Genomic DNA, 20451 nt, shown 5'->3' on the forward strand with positions numbered 1-20451 from the left:
AAGGGTCTACACCCTAAAAACTATAGAACACTTCTGAAAGAAATTGAGGAAGACACAAAGAGATGGAAAAATATTCCATGCTCATGGATTGGCAGAATTAATATTGTGAAAATGTCAATGTTACCCACGACAATTTACACATTTAATGCAACCCTATCAAAATACCCTGGACTTTCTTCAGAGAATAGAACAAATTATCTTAAGATTTGTGTGGAATCAGAAAAGACCCCGAATAGCCAGGGGAATTTTAAAAAAGAAAACTATAGCTGGGGGCATCACAATGCCAGATTTCAGGTGGTACTACAAAGCTGTGGTCATCAAGACAGTGTGGTACTGGCACAAAAATAGACACAGAGATCAATGGAACAGAATAGAGAACCCAGAAGTGGACCCTCAACTTTATGGTCAACTAATATTCGATAGAGGAGGAAAGACGATCCACTGGAAGAAAGACAGTCTCTTCAATAGATGGTGCTTGGAAAATGGACATCCACATGCAGAAGAATGAAACTAGACCACTCTCTTTCACCATACACAAAGATAAACTCAAAATGGATGAAAGATCTAAATGTGAGACAAGATGCCATCAAAATCCTAGAGGAGAACACAGGCAACACCCTTTTTGAATTCGGCCACAGTAACTTCTTGCAAGATACATCCACGAAGGCAAAAGAAACCAAAGCAAAAATGAACTATCGGGACTTCATCAAGATAAGAAGCTTTTGCACAGCAAAGGATACAGTCAACAAAACTCAAAGACAACCTACAGAATGGGAGAGGATATTTGCAAATGACGTATCAGATAAAGGGCTAGTTTCCAAGATCTATGAAGAACTTATTAAACTCAACAGCAAAGAAACAAACAATCCAATCATGAAATGGGCAAAAGACATGAACAGAAATCTCACAGAGGAAGACATAGACATGGCCAACAAGCACATGAGAAATGCTCTGCATCACTTGCCATCAGGGAAATACAAATCAAAACCACAATGAGATCCCAGCTCACACCAGTGAGAATGGGGAAAATTAACAAGGCAGGAAAACACAAATGTTGGAGAGGATGCGGAGAAAAGGGAACCCTCTTACACTGTTGGTGGGAATGTGAACTGGTGCAGCCACTCTGGAAAACTGTGTGGAGGTTTCTCAAAGAGTTAAAAATAAACCTGACCTACGACCCAGCAATTGCACTATTGGGGATTTACCCCAAAGATTCAGATGCAATGAAACACCGGGACACCTGCACCCCAATGTTTCTAGCAGCAATGTCCACAATAGCCAGACTGTGGAAGGATCCTCGGTGTCCATCGAAAGATGAATGGATAAAGAAGATGTGGTTTATGTATACAATGGAATATTACTCAGCCATTAGAGACAACAATTACCCACCATTTGCTTCAACATGGATGGAACTGGAGGGTATTATGCTGAGTGAAGTAAGTCAATCGGAGAAGGACAAACAGTGTATGTTCTCATTCATTTGGGGAATATAAATAGTAGTGAAAGGGAATATAAGGGAAGGGAGAAGAAGTGTGTGGGAATTATCAGAAAGGGAGACAGAACATAAAGACTCCTAACTCTGGGAAAAGGACTAGGGGTGATAGAAGGGGAGGAGGGCAGGGGGTGGGTGTGAGTGGGTGATGGGCACTGAGAGGGGCACTTGATGGGATGAGCACTGGGTGTTATTCTGTATGTTGGCAAATTGAACACCAATAAAAAATAAATTTATTATTAAATAAATAAATAAATTATTAAAAAAAAAAGAAATGAGCTATCGAGCCATGAAAAGACGTGAAGCTTAAATGTATATTACTAAATGAAAGAAACCAATCAGAAAAGAATGTATACCACTATATGACATTGTGGAAAAGGCAAAAGTATGGAGATAGTAAAAGATTCGTGGTTGCCAGGGATTGGAGGGAAAGAAGGTGGAAGGGAGGGATGAAAAGGTGGAGCTCAGAGGAGTTTTAGGGCTGTGACTATTCTGTATGATATAACAATGGTGGAGGTATGTCATTATACATTTGTCATATTATGTAGAACACCAAGAGTGAATCCTAATGAAGTCTATGAACTTTGGATGATAATGCTGTGTCATTGTAAGTTTGTCAATTGCAACAAATGTAAAACCACTCTGGTGTAGGATGTTCATAGTGAGGGAAGCTGCTGTGCACATAAGGGGATATGGAGTATATGAGAACTCTCTACACTTTCAACTCAGTTTTTCTGTGAACGTTAAAGTGCTCTGAAAAATAAAGTGTATTTAATAATAATAGTAATAATAATAATAATAATAATAAAATCACTATTTTAGGCTACTGAAGAAATACTTACAAGAAGGTGTCATATATCAGATCACAAATAAATTCTCCATTTTAAAGATTTTGTTTTTAAGTAATCTCTACACCCAGCGTAGGGCTAAAACTCACAACTCTGAGATCAAGAGTTGCATGCTCCCACTGACGGAGTTGGGCAGGTGCTCCAGAAATTCTCCATTTTAGAAAGCAGAATGTTTATAAGTTATTGTGGGTTAGATTGTGTCTTCCCCCGATTTATATGCTGCTATCCCAACCCCAGTACCTCAGAATGTGACTTTATTTGGGAATAGGTTGTTGCAGATATAATCAGTTAAAATGACATCATTAGGGTTGGCCTTAATCCAGTAATGGATTTATTAGGTCAATGGTGTCCTTATAAAGTGGAAAATTTGAATACAGACACACACAGAAGGAAAGTGCTATGTCAAGGTCAAGGCAGAGATGGGAGTGATGTCTCTAAAGCTAGGAAGAGGCAAGGAAGGATCTTCCCAAAAGCTAGAGGGACCACAGCCTTGCCAACACCTTCACCTTTATTTCTAGTCTCCTTAATCAGTAAGGTTCTGTTGCTTAAGCTATCTAGTTTGTGGTACTTTACTATGGCAGCACTAGCAAAAAAATACACAGGCCATATTCTGTGATCATGACATATTAAAACTAGAAATATAAGAACAGAATTTTAGAAAAAAACACTTGGAAAATTTTTTTAAAGTCTTTTTACTTACTGGGTCAGAGAAGATATTAAAACAGTTGCATGTTATTTAAGAATAATGAAAATATGAACACAATAAATTCAAAAGCTATGAGGTTGAAGTCACTTCAGAAGGCTAGCATGAGGAGCCCTGTTGATGATTCCCAAGGAAATATAACTGGTGAAAATTATTTTTTTATTTAAAATGTTTTATTTATTTATTTGAGAGAGAGAGAGAGAGAGAGAGAGAGAGAGCATGAACAGGGGAGCTGCAGAGGGAGAGGGAGAAGCAGATTCCCCATTGAGCAGGGAGCTTGATGCAGCACTTGATCACAGGACCCTGAGATCATGACCTGAGCCGATGGTAGATGCTCAACTGACTGAGCCACCCAGGTGCCCCTAACTGTTGAAAATTACTAAAAAAAGGAAAAATTAAGTTTCTAGAAATTTTCCTAAATTTCCATATAGCAAGTGAAGAAACATTTATGCAAGTAAATCTGCTAAATCTCAGTAAGAACAATGAGAGTCTATGTGGTTCCTGAGCCATGAACAATTCTCTCCCTCTGCATCTCCCCTCTCCCTCCGATTGATGGAAACTCCACCCCAGGTGAGTGTGGTCAGGAAGGTAGGGTTCCTCTACTCCAGTGCCCAGGCCAGGGATATGACATCTTACCAGGAGGGGCAGTCCATCACCATTTGCATCTCCTCCAATTCTGAGTTTTAGAGGCTAACTTCCTGGTTGAGTATGGCTTCCACACAGTCCCTACTCATAAAGTGAAGACTAACTGGGGTGTGGCAGGTTGATGGTGTTGGGCCCTTATCCACCTACCCCTAGCTTCCTCACAGGGCCCATCACCTGATGCAGTGGTTCAGAAATATTGGGCAGAGGGAGGAGCTTTCTATAAGAACAGAGAGCTTTCCAAAGGTATTGACTGACTTTATTTGAAGTTGTGTGGGGAAATTCAATTCTAAGGGCAATTCTCAAAAACATTAGAGATTTTGGGGGTGAGCAATTAAGAGAAGGCACAGCTCTATGACAGCAATGAGGTCAGCTGCAGGTCAATTAGTTTAGCGGAGAGAACTGGGAGAGAGCCCCCTGGGTAAGAACAAATCTCAAAGGATGGCCTCAAAAAGTACCCCTGCAAAGGGTCCCAAAGTTAATTGAATCAGATTGTCAAGGAATTTATGCCCTCCGGCATTGCTGAAAACAGGAGAGCAAGCCAACTGTAGTTAATGGAGCTGAACTGTTGAGCGTGATACCAAAGGAGGCAAGCAGCTTAACAGGGAGACCAGGGGAAGAAGAGTCAGAGAGTCCTGCTAAAACTCCTGTCATCTTGTACTCAAGGCTGTGCTCTGAGGAGTGGCAGCAGTGGCTACACACCACAGGGAAAACAGACCTAAGTCAAATAGCCTAGCCAAGCCACTAAAGACACGAACAAGCAAATAATGAAAACAAGCTTTAGAAAGGGAAGAAGAGGATCAGGATCCAGAGTTGGTACCATATATTACCTAAATTATCTAGCTTTTAACAAAGAATGCTATAATGCATGCAAAGAAATAGAAAATTGTAACCCATCAGGAGGGAAAAAAAAGGAAGAAAGAAACAGGCACCATAAGCTGAGAGGGCTCAGATATTATACTTAACAGACAAAGACTTCAAAGCAGCCATTATGAATATGTTCAAAGTACTAAAGGAAACCATGCATAAAGGAAGCTATGATGGCAATGTCTCACCAAGTGGATAATATCAATAAAAATTTTTTCTTTAAGAATTAGGTGGAAATTCTGGAACTAAAAAATATAGTAACTGAAATAAAAAATTCAGTAGAGTGGCTCAACAGTACGTTTAAACTGGCAAAGGAAAGAATTTGAGGATGGTTAAAGATTATGCAATCTAAAATATAAAGTTTTATTCATTTGGGGAATATAGAAAATAGTGAAAGGGAATAAAAGGGGAAAGGAGAAAAAATGTGTGGGAAATATCAGAAAGGGAGACAGAACATGAAAGACTCCTAACTCTGGGAAACGAACTAGGGGTGGTGGAAGGGGAGGAGGGCGGGGGGTGGGGGTGACCGGGTGACGGGCACTGAGGGGGGCACCTGATGGGATGAGCACTGGGTGTTATTCTGTATGTTGGCAAATTGAACACCAATAAAAAATAAATTTATAAAAAAAGAAAAAAATATAGTTTGATATTCTAACAATCAAAGGAGAATCAAAAAAAGGAATTAATTATAAGAAATTATTAATACAACTCTATGTCAATACATTTTAAATGTGTGCAAGAAGTTTTCCGATAAACTAGACTACTAACCACAGAAGAAACTAAAAAAGCAATTCATGTAATAATATCTCCCCAGATGCTCTAAGCCTAGAATGTTCTACAGATAAATTCTCTCAAACCTCCAAGGGCAGATAATTCCCAAGTTACATAATTTATTTTAGAGCACATATATACATACAAAAAAATGGAAAACATTCAGGGAAGCATTTGAAAGCTAGAACCCTTCCAGGTGTGGGTCTCCCCTACCATGGGAGAGGGCCATCTCCCTATCAGGCTGGCCACCCCCACTGGATCACTGTGCCCCACTTTGCTCCACCCAACGTGCATCATGCAGCAACCCTGTTCTGACCAAGTGCATCTCTGGCTGCCTAGAGCCCTGGCACCCCCAGATTCCCATGTCCACATCCCTTACCAGATCCCGGGAGGATGTTGACCACCCCCTTGGGAATGCCAGCCTTCAAGGTCAACTCTGCAAACTTCAAGGCTGTGAGTGGGGTCACCTGTGGAGGCAGGAAAAAAGACTGGGTCTGGAGGGATTGGGAAGTAGGGTTCCTGCCTTCCTCTCCCAGCAGCCAAGGTAACAAGCAGGGAGAAGCAGTCATGGCAGGAAGACCCTCCAGGGGACAGCTGGGAGAACCTCACGTACCTTCTAGCGCCTTCTCCTCGCAGGCTCCAGCCGTGTGGCCAGGCCTGGCCCCTTCCTGAATGTTCATACCTTCTTCACTCAGAGAGTGTGGAGTCCCAGGACTGCCTGGAAGCACCTCGGTGCCAGGCAGTGGTCTGTGCAAGATTCTGATTACTGCCTCACTGCCAGAGGCCGTCCCCTCTCCTTGACCTACAAGCAGCTGTTCCTATCTGGACCAGGTAATCTTCCTCATTAAGGGTGGACTGTGCCTCACCCCCCACAGGTCTCTAGCTGTACCACATCTGGGCCTGGGATGGGTGTAGGCCTGTCAGGGGCTCTTCCAGGGACAAGTGCCTGGATCTGTGCACAGCACCCCACACTAATAGTGGGGGGAGGGTCACAGACCATCTCAGAGGGTTGTTGTGATGCTCAATAAGCAAATATATGCAAATTTTAATGTAATTCGTTGTATTATTAAAATGCTTGAGGAGTGCCTGACTCAGGATGAATACTGTAAATGTCAACTATGATTATTGTTGGTTTTTATTATAATACTTCTGGAGCCAAATTGCCCCAAAGCAGCCAGGGGAGCAAGAGACCTCCTGGGCACACTGTTCAGAGCCAAGTGATGGAGCATCTTGCCTTCACATGGAGCATCTTGCCTTCAGTTCCTCACACCTCTAGGGGCCAGCAGGGGAGGGGTTGCTACTGCTGCTGTACAGAGAAAGAAGCTGAGGCTCGTGCAGAGGTGTCCTCATCCCCAGGGGACCCTGCTCAGGCCCTTCCAGCCTGCCTGAGTGAGCCCAACGTCCTACCTCTGTAGCCTTTCTAGGAGGGACTGGGCTTTAGTCTCAGAGCATAGGGCTTGAACAAAAGGGGTACCGAACAGGGTTTCTGCTCCCCCAAAACCAGAGTGCTGGCATGTGTGGAAAAATCCCCAACTGCTCACAAAGCAGCTGCAGGTCCATGGACAGCTGACTTGACTCTGCCTATAGCCCACACTGGCCCCTGATGCATGCCACCTCTGAGCAGGGCCCCAGAAGGCCAGCCTTCATCAACAGTACCCTTCCTTCCTTGAGGAGAAACCAGTCCCACATGGGCAAAGGGGCCAACAGGCCACCTGTCTCCTCCTTTACAGGGTGCTTACCAATACCCTCTGAAGCCCACAGGCCCGGCCTGGAACACACCCACACCCACCTGGGCAGGCTTGATCACCACTGTGTTCCCAGCAGCCAGGCAGGCAGCTGTCTTCCAGGAGAGCATCATCAATGGGTAGTTCCAGGGGATGACAATGCCACAGACCCTGCCATACAAAACAAGGGGGACTTAGTCTCTCTATTCAGCCTGGGTGCCAGAATGCACCTGCCAACTGTGTCCTCTCTCCCAAGTCTGACACCCACTCCACTCCACTCCACTCCACTCCACTCTGGGCTTCCTGATATGGAGCCGAAGTTCCCCCTGAGAGATAGCTCATACTTGCCTTCCCAGTCTCTGAGGGGGCAAGATGTCCATTCTGGCAGTAGCCCCTCTTTCCAGAAGGGCATAAAGGCAGGGAACCCAGTTTCCAATAGGAGCTGTGAGACGTGTCTAGGAACATGCCATGGCATGACACCAGGCAGTGAGGGAGGTGACAGCAGGCAGGGCCTGGCAGAAGGCCAAGGATCGCATGGTGGACTGAGAGGGTATGTATGAGAGAGGGTTGGGATCACAAGGGTGGGCCAGAAGGAAGTGGGTGAGGGTCTTCCTGGGCATAAGGCCAGGGGTCAGTAGCATGGAGAGAATGAAGCAGTCAGCCTGGGAGGCCTGAGAAGGCTTGTCTGCTTTGCATTAAGAGATGACACCCATTGTTAGGGTGCCCCTCAGCCCCAGGGAAAGGCTCTGCTGAACAGTGTCTCCAAAAGGAGGAGGCCCCCCACAGTCCCGGAGGGCCTAATGATGACATCTGTGGTCCTAGCAGGCATGTGGCCCTGCTTTGCCCTGATTCCTGCAAAATGCAGGGCACTATTTTTGTCAGTGTCAGACAACGAGCCCATCGACACAAGAGCTCCACAGAGGCTACGAGACCTTTTTTTTTCACCATCAATATACTCATGATCATCATCCCCATCAGAAGGTTTCCCAAAAAGATGACTTCCTAGCTAAACCCAGGCAGGGGGAAGAACGTGTATAAAGGCTGAAGGCAGGACAGACTGGGGACTGGCATACCATCCTGGGAGTAATGGGGTACATTCCACTCCCCCACCCCAGTACACCCAGCTGACCCAGCAGACCCAAGGGGATGAGACAGCAGTTGGAGCACACTGAGTGTTCCCAGGGAAGGGGGTGAGGTCATCAGGGTAGTGGGGGCTCCAAGCAAAAAAAGATGTCAGGGAATTCCCACTGCCAGGGCTGAACCATACTTCCCAAAGTCCATAGATCCCAATCCTAACTCCAGAACCTCCTGGTTTAGAATTAGGGCTACTCCAGGTGGAATTAGTGAAGATGAGGTCTTATTGGAATAGGATGGGTGCCTAACCCAACACAACTGATGTGTTTATAAAAACGGGGCCATGTGCACAGACAGCCATGCAGGAGGAAGACACCACATGAACGTGAGGACAGTGACCAGGAATCACCAATGACTGCCTAAATCAGCAGAAGCTAAGGGAGAGGCCTGGAGCAGATTCTCGCTCACACCCTCAGGAGAAACCAACCATCTGACATCTAAACTGGAACTTCCAGCTCCAGAATGCTGAGACACCAAATGTGTACTGTTTGAGCCTCTTGGTTTCGGGCACTTGTTATGATGGCCCTGGCCAACTAATATACCTGCTGGTGTAGGGAAAACCTCCCTGCTCCCCCAGCTCACTGGGAGGCTCAGCATCAGCGTTCTCCTCAATCTGACGGGACAGACTCTCTGAGAGGCATCTGGAAGGTCAGTGACCTTTATAGACTCATGTGACTGGCAGCCAGGTGGGCTCGGTCCCCCTGCCCAGCCACTCTCATGGCCTGTGCCCGAGGAAGGGGCCCCAAGCACTCGGGCCCTGCAGGGCTCTCGCTCCACACTCTGACACCTTGGCCGGGTAGTTGCCTGTGGTGGGGGCTGTCCTGGAGCACTGCGTCCATATCGCATCCTCTGTGGGACAGGCTGGGTGGGAACCCCTGCCCTGGAGCCAGTGCCATCTCCCCGCAGCCTCACCCTTCTCCGTGGGCTGCAGGAGAGGCTTTGCCTGTGTCCACAGCCCACACTCCCGACGGGAGCCTCCCTCAGCAGCAGGCCTGTGCTCCAGGACCTGGTGTGTCCCACTGTACTCGTTGCTGTTGATCCACATTTGAACACATCCTGCTTCTGCAATGCTCCCAGTTCTCGAGGCAGCTGAGTGCCTTTGACCACCATCCATGGGAACGTGAGGTCGCTGTGGGTGGGTCACGGTGTCCCCACATGTAAGGGGCACAGAGCAGGTGGGAATGCCTGCTGGGTGCCCACCACACTGGGCCTCGGATGCACGTTAGATGATTTTAGAGGGCCTTCCTCAGCGTGTTTGCCTCACGCGAGTTTCTCTTGGAGCTGCTCTGTGCGGTCCGCGTAGCTCTGCTCCACATTTTCACACAGCTGCACATCACACCCTGGTGAGGACGTGCAGAGTTCAGCATGGGCCGTGCTCGGTTTTGCTGTTAGGGCCCAGGTTGGCTGCTGTGAGTGCTCTGGGGTTTGTCTCCCAGTGGGTCTGTGTCAGTTGTGCCTTGTACAGGGGTGCATCTGGGAGCACATCCCTGCCGGTCTGCCTTTCACAATGGTAGACCCCATCCACCACCCCAGGCAGTGCAAGGGGGCTTCTTTCTCCCTCCTGGTGGGCCCTCTGATGGTGAGGGGAGGCCCCTTACTGCTGGGTGTGAACCACTTCCCCAATCCTTAGTCTGTTCTGTGTTGACTGGACATCTGTCTTTCTCCTGTTGAGCACCTGCTCCTATCCTTTGCGTATTGCTCTTATTTTTTCCCTGTTCCTTGGTGCTGTGTAGTTCTTTGTTTTTATGCACATTCATCATTCCAGTCTTTTCAGATAAAATTTTTCAGGTGCACCCTCTGTTTCCCATTACAAGCCTGACTGCTACGGGGTTATTGAGGGAATTAAGCAAAATTATACTTTACAAAGTCATTAAAACAGTGCCTGGCACAGAGCAGATATTTTGGAAGTGAAAGCTATTTTATTTGCTAGAAGGTAAGCCCCCTGAAGACAGGCCTTCTCATCAGCTCTGATCCTTGTTGTATCTCTAGCACCTGAAATGTCTGGCATGTAGTAATTGGTGAATACATAGATGTTCAATAAGTATGTTAAAGGGGATGAGCGCCCATGGACATACCACATGAAAAGCACCCAGTGTGTGGCAAATCTTCGCCCTGTGCCGTGACTCACCCAATAGGCTCCTTCTTGGTCAAGGTCAGGTTGCGGTTTGGTCTGGCGTGGTTGATGGGGATGGTGGAGCCCTGGAAGAAGCACAGCAGTGAGTGGTCACTGGGAGGAGGCTCCTTGTTTCCTCACCCCTCCCCCTGGGCAGCCAGACTGTGCCTGGAGCTCAGAAAGGAACGGGGTCTTGTCTGTGTCCTGAAGTCCCCAGGAACCAGATGGGTGAGAGACACAAACTTTCCAGATTATGTATGACACGGGCTCTGAGGATTCCAGACACAGGTTGAGCGGGGAGCCAACAGGGGCAAGGTGCCTGCTGCACCAAGTGGGGCAGAGTCCTGGGGTGGGAAGCTGGTCCTAGGAGCGGTAAGACCTCCGGCTTTGCCCTGGGCCAGGAAGGGAAGGGGTCAGGGGCCGAGTTGCCTCTAGAGGCCATGCTGGCCCAGGAGACCCCGGGTGAGGGCCAGCTGCAGCCAGCAGTAACGCAGCAGCAGGAGGAGCAGATGAGCCTTCCATCACACCTGCACCCCCGTCCGTGGAGAGGACAGAAGGTGTGGAGCCCAGATATGGCGGATACCCCAGGAGCCCCTGGGTGGCGGCTGTCCCATCACTGCCTCTCGTGGGCAAACCTCTGAAAATGGCTCCCAAGGTCACATTCTTATCCCTGGGACCTGAGAGATGGTGAACTCCCCTTTCTGCAAAGATGGGCATTGGCACGGTTGACCTGAGGAAGGGGGAAGAGGCAGGTGGCCCCAGCAGAACCTCAGGAGCCTCGTAAAGGCAAAGTTGTCTCCAGTTCATGGCTGAAGAGAGTCAGAGAGATGCCAAGGCTGAGAAGGGCCAGGGGATGGCGGGCTGGGGCAAGGGCCAGAGCAAGGCCTGCAGTAGCTGAGAGCAGCCCTGGCCAGCAGCCGGCAAGGACCCGGGCCTCAGTTCCGGCAACAACAGGAACTGAAGTCTGTCAGCAGTTGAACCAGCCCACTGCACGGTCTCTCCAGAGCCTCCAGATAAAGCCCAGCCTGGTCACACCTTGACACTGACCTTGTGTCAAGGTCTGAGGGCTCTGACAAGGGCTTGTGAGTCCTTGGCATGGAACCCAGCCCAGCCTGCCTGGACTTCCCACCTGCAGAAATGTGAGCTGATACCTGGGGTTTAAGCCATAAGCTGTGGCCGTTTGTTAAGCAGCACACAGGCTAATGCACTGCCCCCGGCACTCAGCCTGACCATGTGGGCTCTCACTTGGTTTGCAGGAGCCCTGATCCTACCTGAATTTTGTCGCACCAGCCAGCAAAGTAGCGGAAGGTCTGGATGGACATGCCCACATGGGTCTTCAGGGCCAGGGTGTAGACAGCGCCTGCATCTAGAGCTTCGATGGTGGCCAGCTCCTCCTGATGCTGTTCCATGAGGTCCGCCAACCTGCCAGGGGTGGGGGAGGGGCAAGGAGGGAGATGGGCTTGGGCCTGGAGCAGCCTTGCGTGTCTTCCGAGGCCCTTCCTCAAGGAGTCAGGGTCTCCCCTGCACTCCCAGCTCTGCCACACTCAGATGTGCTGACCTCGGCCTCCCCGTCTGCGGGATGGCACAGCAAGGTTTCTTCTCTGGATAGATGTGAGGATGCTGCCTTTCTGTACCTCTTTCCTCTCCTCTCTTTTCCTTTCTTTCTTCCTAAAATACTGATGGATTAACTACTTTGTAATAATGCTCGTGAATGATCCTGCAAAGCAGCCCTCTGCCTCCTGTAGCAATGAGGTCACCATTCCCCATTCAGCCACCCTCTCAGTATGCAGACTGCCTTGCCCAGGGGAAGGCCTGTCTGGCTTCAAGCACCAGCCAACCCAGTGGAATGCGCCCCCAGGGATGGCATCTGTGGGGTGGGGAGCAATGGGAGAGATTGAAGGGAAGGAGCATCTACACAGTCCTACTTAAGTGTGAGCACTCTGACATCCAGTTGCCTCTCATGAGCTGGTGGGTGTGCTGCTGTGGGCAGCCTGGGAGTTAGCTCCCTTCCCTGATGGGAGAGCTCAGGGAGCAGGATGCCCAAGGGGCTGGGAGGACGAGAAAAGCTGGAGACCAGAGGCCTAGAGCAGCTCTCAACCTCGTATGGGGGGAGCTCTGGCAGAGACGAGTCCGGGACCAAAGCCTGCTGAGCATAAGCCCCTCTGTACACAGCCGTGGCAGGTCTTAAACTCCCAAGCACACACTCACACTCTCTGGGAAGCCAACCCTAATTCCTGCCCACTCCACATCAGTCACATCTCCCTGCAGCGTCCTGACAGCACCCTCCACCTTTCTTCACACTTTGCCTATTATAGACATCCACTTGGACGAGTATTCCAGAACTGTCTGCCCTCCCTGAGGGCTGGGATAGTCTTGGTCTCCTGCTCCCTACTGGACTTCCTACACCCACTGGGCACACAGCATGCAGCAGAAGGCTGGTGACTGAAACTGGACCCAACAGACATAAGCAACCTAGTGCCAGAGCCAACTGTTACCTCAGAGACACTGACATACCCACGTAATTCTCTAGTGGAGAATAGCAAGGGTGTAAATCACTTTTTGAGAACTATTCTAGACCAAATAATGAAAACACCATCTTGGGGCACTTCGACGGCTAGGGTTTCATCGACTAGAAAAACAGATGTGCCAAAGTACAAATCTCTGTTATAAACAAGCCAGAGATGGCCTCTATGTATCCCCCTTGCCGTTCGTGTCCTCACTGCAGGGGAGACCTGTCAGCTCAGAAGCTCACTAGATACACACTTACGTATCCAATTGTTTTAAAAATTGTCCAAACAAGCAGACTTTTAGCCTTTTAGAGCCTTGTTGCTTTGCATCCTCCAGGAAGCTCAGTTGTAACACTGCCCTTCCCGGCCCTCTGACCCAGACGCCTGTCTACTATGGAGCAGGGCTGCCGGGACAGAAGACCCTCTCTCTGACCCCTGAGCCCCCAGGAGTTCCCTTGCACCCCTCCTGTTGAGTAGGGACTCCCCACCACAATCTGTGGACGGCCCCTCATGGGAGCACCATGCCACGAAGCCGGTTACACGTTACCACTTCTCATGGTCATATCTTCTCCCTTGATTGGCCAACTCACTCCAATTCCACCACGGTGTTACATGCATGTCGTGTGGCCACGTCATAAATCCCAAAAATAACTATCACCTGAGCACATCATTTGGGAGGCTTTTCAAGAGAGCCGAGTGGGATTGTCAACTTTGTTAAGCTGCAGCTCTGCAGCCCAGAGTCCCGTCTGTGGAGGAAGTGGCAGTGGGGAAGACCATGGAGGCAACCACCATCAATCGCAGTGGTATGGGGCAAGCGTGGGGTCCTGGGCAGGCTCAGCCTTGCTTCCCCTGGCTTCCCAACAGCAGCCAGGGCCACCACCACATTCTTGGCTGTGGACCTAAGGAAATGTCTGAACGCAGGGACGGCTTCCCCACAGACCCGCCACCGGGTCTTGGTGTCCTGCTCCAGCAGTTGGTGACCAGGTTCCTAAGAGGCTCTATCTTGTCCCTTCGGGGTCCTTGGGGGCTGTCTAGTGCTTTCTCTAACTCTCCTTTCCAGATCGTTCTTCCCAGTTTATCTCTACAATGCATTCTGTATTCCAGAATACCTATCCATGGTGTTCCTACTTTCCGCATTGAATGAAGGGCTGCTCCCTCCTAGGCCAGCACTGGGCACACCTCCACCACGGGGACTGGGACACTGCACGAGGTCGGGGCCAGGTTACAGGAGCTCTCAGGCCTGGCCCAAGCAGTGCAGGTCTCTAATACCTCAGCTGTGCAGGACCAACCCCCCGACGGTGGCCTTGCTGGTGCTGTCATTGTGACACATGGCAGTAGATGGCAGCAGAGCACCTCTAGGGAAAGGCCCTCTTCTGGGCCAGTGTACACGTCCCCGGGAGTCTCTGCTTCAGGGCTAGAGGTTTCTGCACCCAAGCCTGGGTCTGCATGGTTCAGTTTTGCCTAATCTGGGGGCTCTAGGTCACTAGCCAATGGCTTCCTAAAATTGATGGCTCTTCAAGGGGTCTTGGAAGTAACTTGAATTATGGCAGGCTGGGTGTACCCTTGCCTGCCCCAGACCCCACCCTCTATTCCATTTTGAAACCATACATGCTCCCGTCTGGTTCCCTGTGCTGGGGCTGTCCTGATATGTCTGGCCTCTGGAACACACACACACACACACACACACACACACACACACACACAAAAGGCATTCTGACTGCAAGGCCAAGATGGGGCCTCTCTCCCACCAGATGACAGGTACATCTGGACCACATCATGACTGACTGGGCTCTATGCCTGACAGCTTTCCCAGGACCCAGGGCATAAAAGCCAGGTTCCTGAAAGCAGCTTGTTCACCAGTCTTTTCAACACTGCTTAGTTCGTCTGCCCAGTACCCTCCGTTTTGGAAACATCACCCCACTCCATTGGGGCTCGCTGCTTCTCCCCCATTAGGACCACCTAGTTCTAGGGGAGCAGTATCTCTCCTGCAGGCCTCAGTCCCACCCTGTTGTTACAAGCTGGAGCAACCCCAAGTCCTTTCTCTAAGATTTCTCATGGAGGGCAGCCCCGGTGGTGCAGCGGTTTAGCGCCACCTGCAGCCCAGGGCGTGATCCTGGAGACCCGGGATCGAGTCCCATGTCGGGCTCCCTGCACGGAGCTTGCTTCTCCCTCTGCCTGTGTCTTTGCCTCTCTCTCTCTCTGTGTCTCTAAGAATAAATAAATAAATAAATAAATAAATAAATAAATAAATAAGTAAATCTTTAAAAAAAAAAAGATTTCTCATGGAACTAAGGGGAGAGAGTCCCTCTGCCCTGGTTTCAAAAAAGTGTGAGAGGCCAGCAGTCAGGGCCAAGCTGAGCAAGGACCAGCAGACACAACAGGCCCCAGACTTCCGTTGCTGGCTTTTGCATAAAGTAACCCCAATCCCACTCACTCCAGGTAAATGCTGTACCTGTCTGAGTCTGCCCAGGACATCTGTTGGCTTTGCCAGTTGGCTGCTCCAATCTGGCTAGCACCTTTGCTTTTGTACCTCTTTGTCTCCTATCACACCGTCTCCTCCACCCAGGACATCTTTCCCTTCAAGGCTAGCTGTGTCTGGTGAAATTCCTCCTGCCTCTCAAGTCACTTCCTCTGAGTGGCATTTCCTGAGCCTCAGGCCTTGGTCACACAAACATGTTTGGGACCTCACCTCCTCCTGGCAGGACCTAAGAGTGCAGCCCCAACCCAAGCCGAAGGTGGGGTGTCTGATGGGTGGTCCCAGGGCTCTCACCTGTACAGGAGCCGGCCCCGGTCCCGTGCACTGATCTTCCCCCACAATCCGTTCTCAAAGGCATCCTTAGCTGCAGCCACTGCCTTGTCAACATCGCTGACCTGGGCCAAGGACACCTGGCAGATGACCTGTGGTGGAGCAGAGCCATGAGGCCCTCCCTGGACTCCACATACACAGAAGCTCCATACCACCCACTCCCCTAGCCACCTGGAGGGCTCAGAGGTGATGGTCGGCCAACAGGAGGGCCCTGGAAGGGTGTGCACAATGAGGACAGGCAAGGCCTTCAGAGGGACCTATTTGTGTTTCTACACACCAGGATCCTTCCACTTGCCCACAGAGCCCCAACACAGCAAAAGATTCAGGCTGCAGTTACAAGGCTGAGGATCAGCTTACTGTTTTCAAGCCAAGAGCAGCAGCCCATTAATTTAGTGAGTCCCGGGTGGGAGGTTTATTTCTTAAGGGAAATAGTCTAGACATTGATGGCAGAACCATTCCATCGCCCATCCTTGCTCTGTGTCCTCACAGTGCCCACGTGCGCTAGAGGGCAGGCTCCCACATACCTGCCACCTGGGCTTGGCTGGAGCCAAACCCAGGAGGAGACAGAAGTGGGGGCGGGGCCAGCACTTGGTCACCGCAGGCCCAGTGCACCTCCCTGTCCAAGGACCCAGCATCCAGCAAGCCCAGTCCACACAGCCTGCCTTCTGGGATCCTCAGAAGAAGCCTCAGAGTTGTAAAGTTCCCAATTTCTGCCTGAGGGCGCTGTACCTCCTTGTGTAAGTCCTCACACCCTGTCCACACCTTCATCAACCACTTTCTTTAAACTCTTCAAATGACTAATTTTGAGTGTGCTGTTTTCTGCAGGCCCTGAGGGATGCTACAGGGTGGAGCAGAATGGAAAACTATCAGTATGCACCTGTGCAGTAAGTGTCCTTTCAGGTAGGTGTGCACATAAGAGAACATAACATGCATGTACTGGGTCATGACATAAGAGGGTTGCAGTGAAGACCACCTGACAAACACAGGATCTAAGGAAGAATTTTCCAACAGTGGGGTGTACACATATTCAAGAAAGTAGAGGCCATGCTAGGGTTATCGTTGAAGTGTGGAGGAGGGGGAAATGGCTTCATTTCCTTTTTGGTGGGGTGTGGGGAGGGTTTAACTCTTCCCATTCTCTGAAGCAAGCTCCAGACTTTTTGAGTCCTCCTGACTCCCTGCCATTCATCCCCTCTGGGCCATTCCTGTAGGGAGGACTGGAAACTGACTGCAAACCTTTTGCATCCAAGCAGAGGCCCCTTGGGCCAGGACCCCCAGATGCCAGGTAGGGGAGTAGGTGGGTAAAGAGGCCACAGGGGGAGCAGGGAAGATGGGGTGCTAAGCCTGCACTCACATTTCCATCTGTTGGGTTGATGGTCTCATAGGTCTTGGCACCCTCGGCGTCCACAAACATGCCCCCGATGAAGAGCTGGTGGGGCATTTGGAGGGTCAGTTTGTTCACTGCCTTTTCCACCTGGGAAGGGAGTTTTTGCAGGTGTCAGTTGCAGTGTTGATTCTTTACATGGTGCATCAGTGATGGATACAAACCCACAGAGAGACATAGGAAATACAAACAGATAGATAACCACTTGTGCATGCACGCACACGCTCCAAGGGCGCCAGGGCTCAAGGTCCTTCAGCCTTCTCAGGTCTCTTTTGCCCAATCTGGTCTTCCTGCCTTGGCCCATGGAGCTATTACGTGCACAGTGGTGTGAGCTTTGTGATAAGAAGAGATGAACAACACAGAATCTGAGGCCAGGCTACTTAGGCGGCAACCCCAGTCCTGCCATTTACCTGCTGTGTGGCCTTGGGTGGTTGCCTGACCTCCACACGTAGGAAGTGCCAGCTGGTAGAGAGACACTTGTGAGTCACCAGACATGAGGCCAACCCCGTCGCTCACTTCCCTAGAGACCTGAATTTTCACACTTCAGACCTGAAATTTCCTCTGGGGTGCCATTCCTCTCCTGAAATCTATTTGTCAGTCATCTGTCCACAATCCCAAGGCCAACCTGGTGTCCATCTGGCCATCTGTACTTTCTTCATCTTTTGTTCCAAACAAACTATCCCAATGCTAATTCCTACGGGAACTGGTAGTCTACCATCTCAGGATGGCAAGACATCTCAGGATGATTTTTCAAGAGTTTGTTTTAAAAATAAATTTGTAATTACATCATCACACTTCCATATATACAAGCTGAACATATGGAATCATTTGTTTTCCTTATTGGGAAAATATTCCCAATTCCCCATCCTCTCTCTTTCTCCCCTCTACTTTCCTCTCCCTCTCTCTTTCTCTCCCTGTTTGGCATCAACAAAAGGAATTTGATGCACAGGTGATGAAAGAGCTGAGAGGCCATGAGTCAAACCAGAGACTGACAACAGCAGGAAGCCCCTGCCACAACTAGACTAGAAGGACAAGTGGAGGAAGTGGTGGTACCAGAACTAGGGCCTAGGGTCCCCCAGAGGAACTAGAGTCCTGGCAGGGTGATCTGGCAGGGGCTGGCACCACAGCAGAGATGAGGTCACTACTGGGGAAAACCACCAAATGAGAAGGAGAGTGAGAAATACGCTGTAAAAGTCTCTTAATACCCTAGTATCAGGGCCTCTGAGTGGCTCATTTGGTTAAGTGTCCGACTCTTGATTTTGGCTCAGGTCATGATCTCAGGGTCATGAGACCAAACCCCACACTGGGTTCTATGCTGAGTTTGGAGCCTGCTTGAGTCTTTTTCTCTCTCTCTCTCTGTCATTCTCTCTCTCAAAAGAAAATTAAAATTAAAAAAAAAATCCTAGTCTCATGTCTTGGGACCAGAATTTGTCCCATAGATAACAATTACTTCTGTTGCATTTGCCTAACTGTGCTGACATCCTCAGGGTATGCAGGGTTACCAGAGAGAGCTTGGGAGACTGAAGGTGGGCTCTTGGGTGCACTGGTTTCCTGGTGTCCAAGTTTCCCCCATGTGTCACTGTGGATCCACAGATGTGGGTGTCTGAGGGATCTATCTGCAGGGCCAAGCCCACATGGAAGACTTAGGACTCACATAGTCAATGATGCACTCGCTGGCTTCGTCGCCCCCTCGTAGCTTTCTCACTAGTAGTTGGATGAAGTCTCCAAAGGTGGTTGCCATGTAAACATCTTCATTTTCTAATTCCAGTCCATCACACAGCTCTTTTACTTCCTCAACCAGTCTGGAGGAAAGAAAGTGGAAAAGTGAGAGCATGGGAAGAGGCTTGGTAGGACTGCATCATTGTAGTGGCAGAGATCATGGTGCCGAACCCATTTTCCCAGAAGGAACCTTCATCTTAACACCTAAAGTATGAGTGTCAATTTAGAACTGGGGTTCAGAACCCAGTCCATGGATTCAGAAGCCCCCAGTTTCAAGTTCTGGCTTCACTACTTATTAATTTGTGACCTTGGGCAAGTGAAAAGCTCCTCTGTGCCTTAGTTTCTTTGCTTGCAAAACTGGAATAGTAATAGCTCCTTCACTAGTTTCTGATAAGTGACACAACCTATATGTTGATAATAATAATCAAAATGAGATTAATAACCATCTTTGAAAGACATTGTTAAGAGAATGAAAAAACAAACCACAGTTTGGGAGAAATAATTCCAAACAACATATCTGATAAAGGACTTGTATTCAGAATATATAAAGAAATCTCAAATTTCAATACTAGGAAAAAACAATCCAAGTAAAAATTAGGCAAAAGAGTGAACAAATGCTTCACCAAAGAAAAAATACAGATGCCAAAAAACATATGAAAATATGTTCAACATCACTAGTCATTAGGGAAATGAAGATTAAAACAACAATGAGATATGCCTACACACGTACCAGAATATCTAATATTAAAGTCTGACCTCAGGGGGAGCAGTTAAGGTGGCAGAGAAGTAGGAGACCCTAAGCTTACCTTGTCCCTTCAATACAGCTAGATAGTTATCAGTTCATTCTGAACACCTGTGAAAGCGATTGGCGATCTGAGAAAAGAAATGTTGCAACTCTACAAGTAGAAAAGTGACCACTTTTTGGAGGGTAAAAGGTGTGGAGACCTGAATCTGGATGACATATCTGAGGACACAGTAGAAGGGACAGAGCCTGTTTAAGGAGGCTACTGCAAAGTACAAGCAATGGAGAGCAAAATCAGAACTGGAAGTCTGCTACAATGGGATATGTCCCTGACTTAAACGCGCTCAGGTGGGACAGCATGGTCTCAGGATTCCCAGAGTCACAAGAACGTGGGTGCCTGAGCACAGCAGAGTTCCCAAGCACAAGAGTGGGGAAGCTGACTGAAAACAGTGAGTCTAGGTGTCAGCTTTCTGCTCTGTGTTGCCATAAACTGTGAACTACTTACTGCACAGTTGTGTGACCACTTTTCTGGCAGGGGTCCAGCAGAAGGCAGAAGCATGGCCTCCACCCTCACCCCTCAGGAGGAACAGTGTGGGTTGGCACTGCAGGAATCCATAAAATTCAGAGTTTTGAAATTCAGTTGCATGCCTGAGATGAAAAGTCATGGACCTGGTGAATGCAGAGTTTGGATTGAAACCAGGGAGAAAAGACTGATGGACTGCTCTTCTGTGAGGGCTCACTGAAGACTTGGGGACGTGAACTTTCAGCTCCAGGGCTAGCAAGAAGAATGCGGTAATATTCATCCATTCATGGTGCTGAAAGCCTTAGGGGGTGCAAAAGAGCACCACATAGTGGAATCCAGAGCCACTTACACTGAGCCTTGCCTCTGCACAACTGGGACACATCTGCAGTAGAGCAAGGGCACCTGAGAATTAGCACAATAGGCTCCACCCCAGAAGACCAGCATAAACAAATGGCTCACACCAATGTTGACTGGTTAAA

General features: G+C 49.1%; 1 protein-coding gene across 8 annotated transcripts in view; it reads right to left on the reverse strand.

The window, feature by feature from the left end:
- The window catches only part of ALDH1L1 (aldehyde dehydrogenase 1 family member L1), a 110834-nt gene that overhangs the window by 18742 nt on the left and 71641 nt on the right, over positions 1 to 20451 (reverse strand). For all 8 annotated transcript variants that reach the window (XM_072784839.1, XM_072784838.1, XM_072784835.1 and 5 more), the window contains 7 exons: positions 18643 to 18790; positions 16959 to 17078; positions 15572 to 15699; positions 11566 to 11716; positions 10310 to 10380; positions 7113 to 7218; positions 5703 to 5790 (listed from right to left, as the gene is read on the reverse strand). In XM_072784839.1, coding sequence (XP_072640940.1) covers positions 5703 to 5790; positions 7113 to 7218; positions 10310 to 10380; positions 11566 to 11716; positions 15572 to 15699; positions 16959 to 17078; positions 18643 to 18790 — 812 coding nt within the window. The remainder of the gene's footprint in view (positions 1 to 5702; positions 5791 to 7112; positions 7219 to 10309; positions 10381 to 11565; positions 11717 to 15571; positions 15700 to 16958; positions 17079 to 18642; positions 18791 to 20451) is intronic.

The sequence above is a fragment of the Canis lupus genome, chromosome 19 (genome assembly GCF_048164855.1).
Source record: "Canis lupus baileyi chromosome 19, mCanLup2.hap1, whole genome shotgun sequence".
NCBI classification, from domain to species: Eukaryota; Metazoa; Chordata; class Mammalia; order Carnivora; family Canidae; genus Canis; species Canis lupus.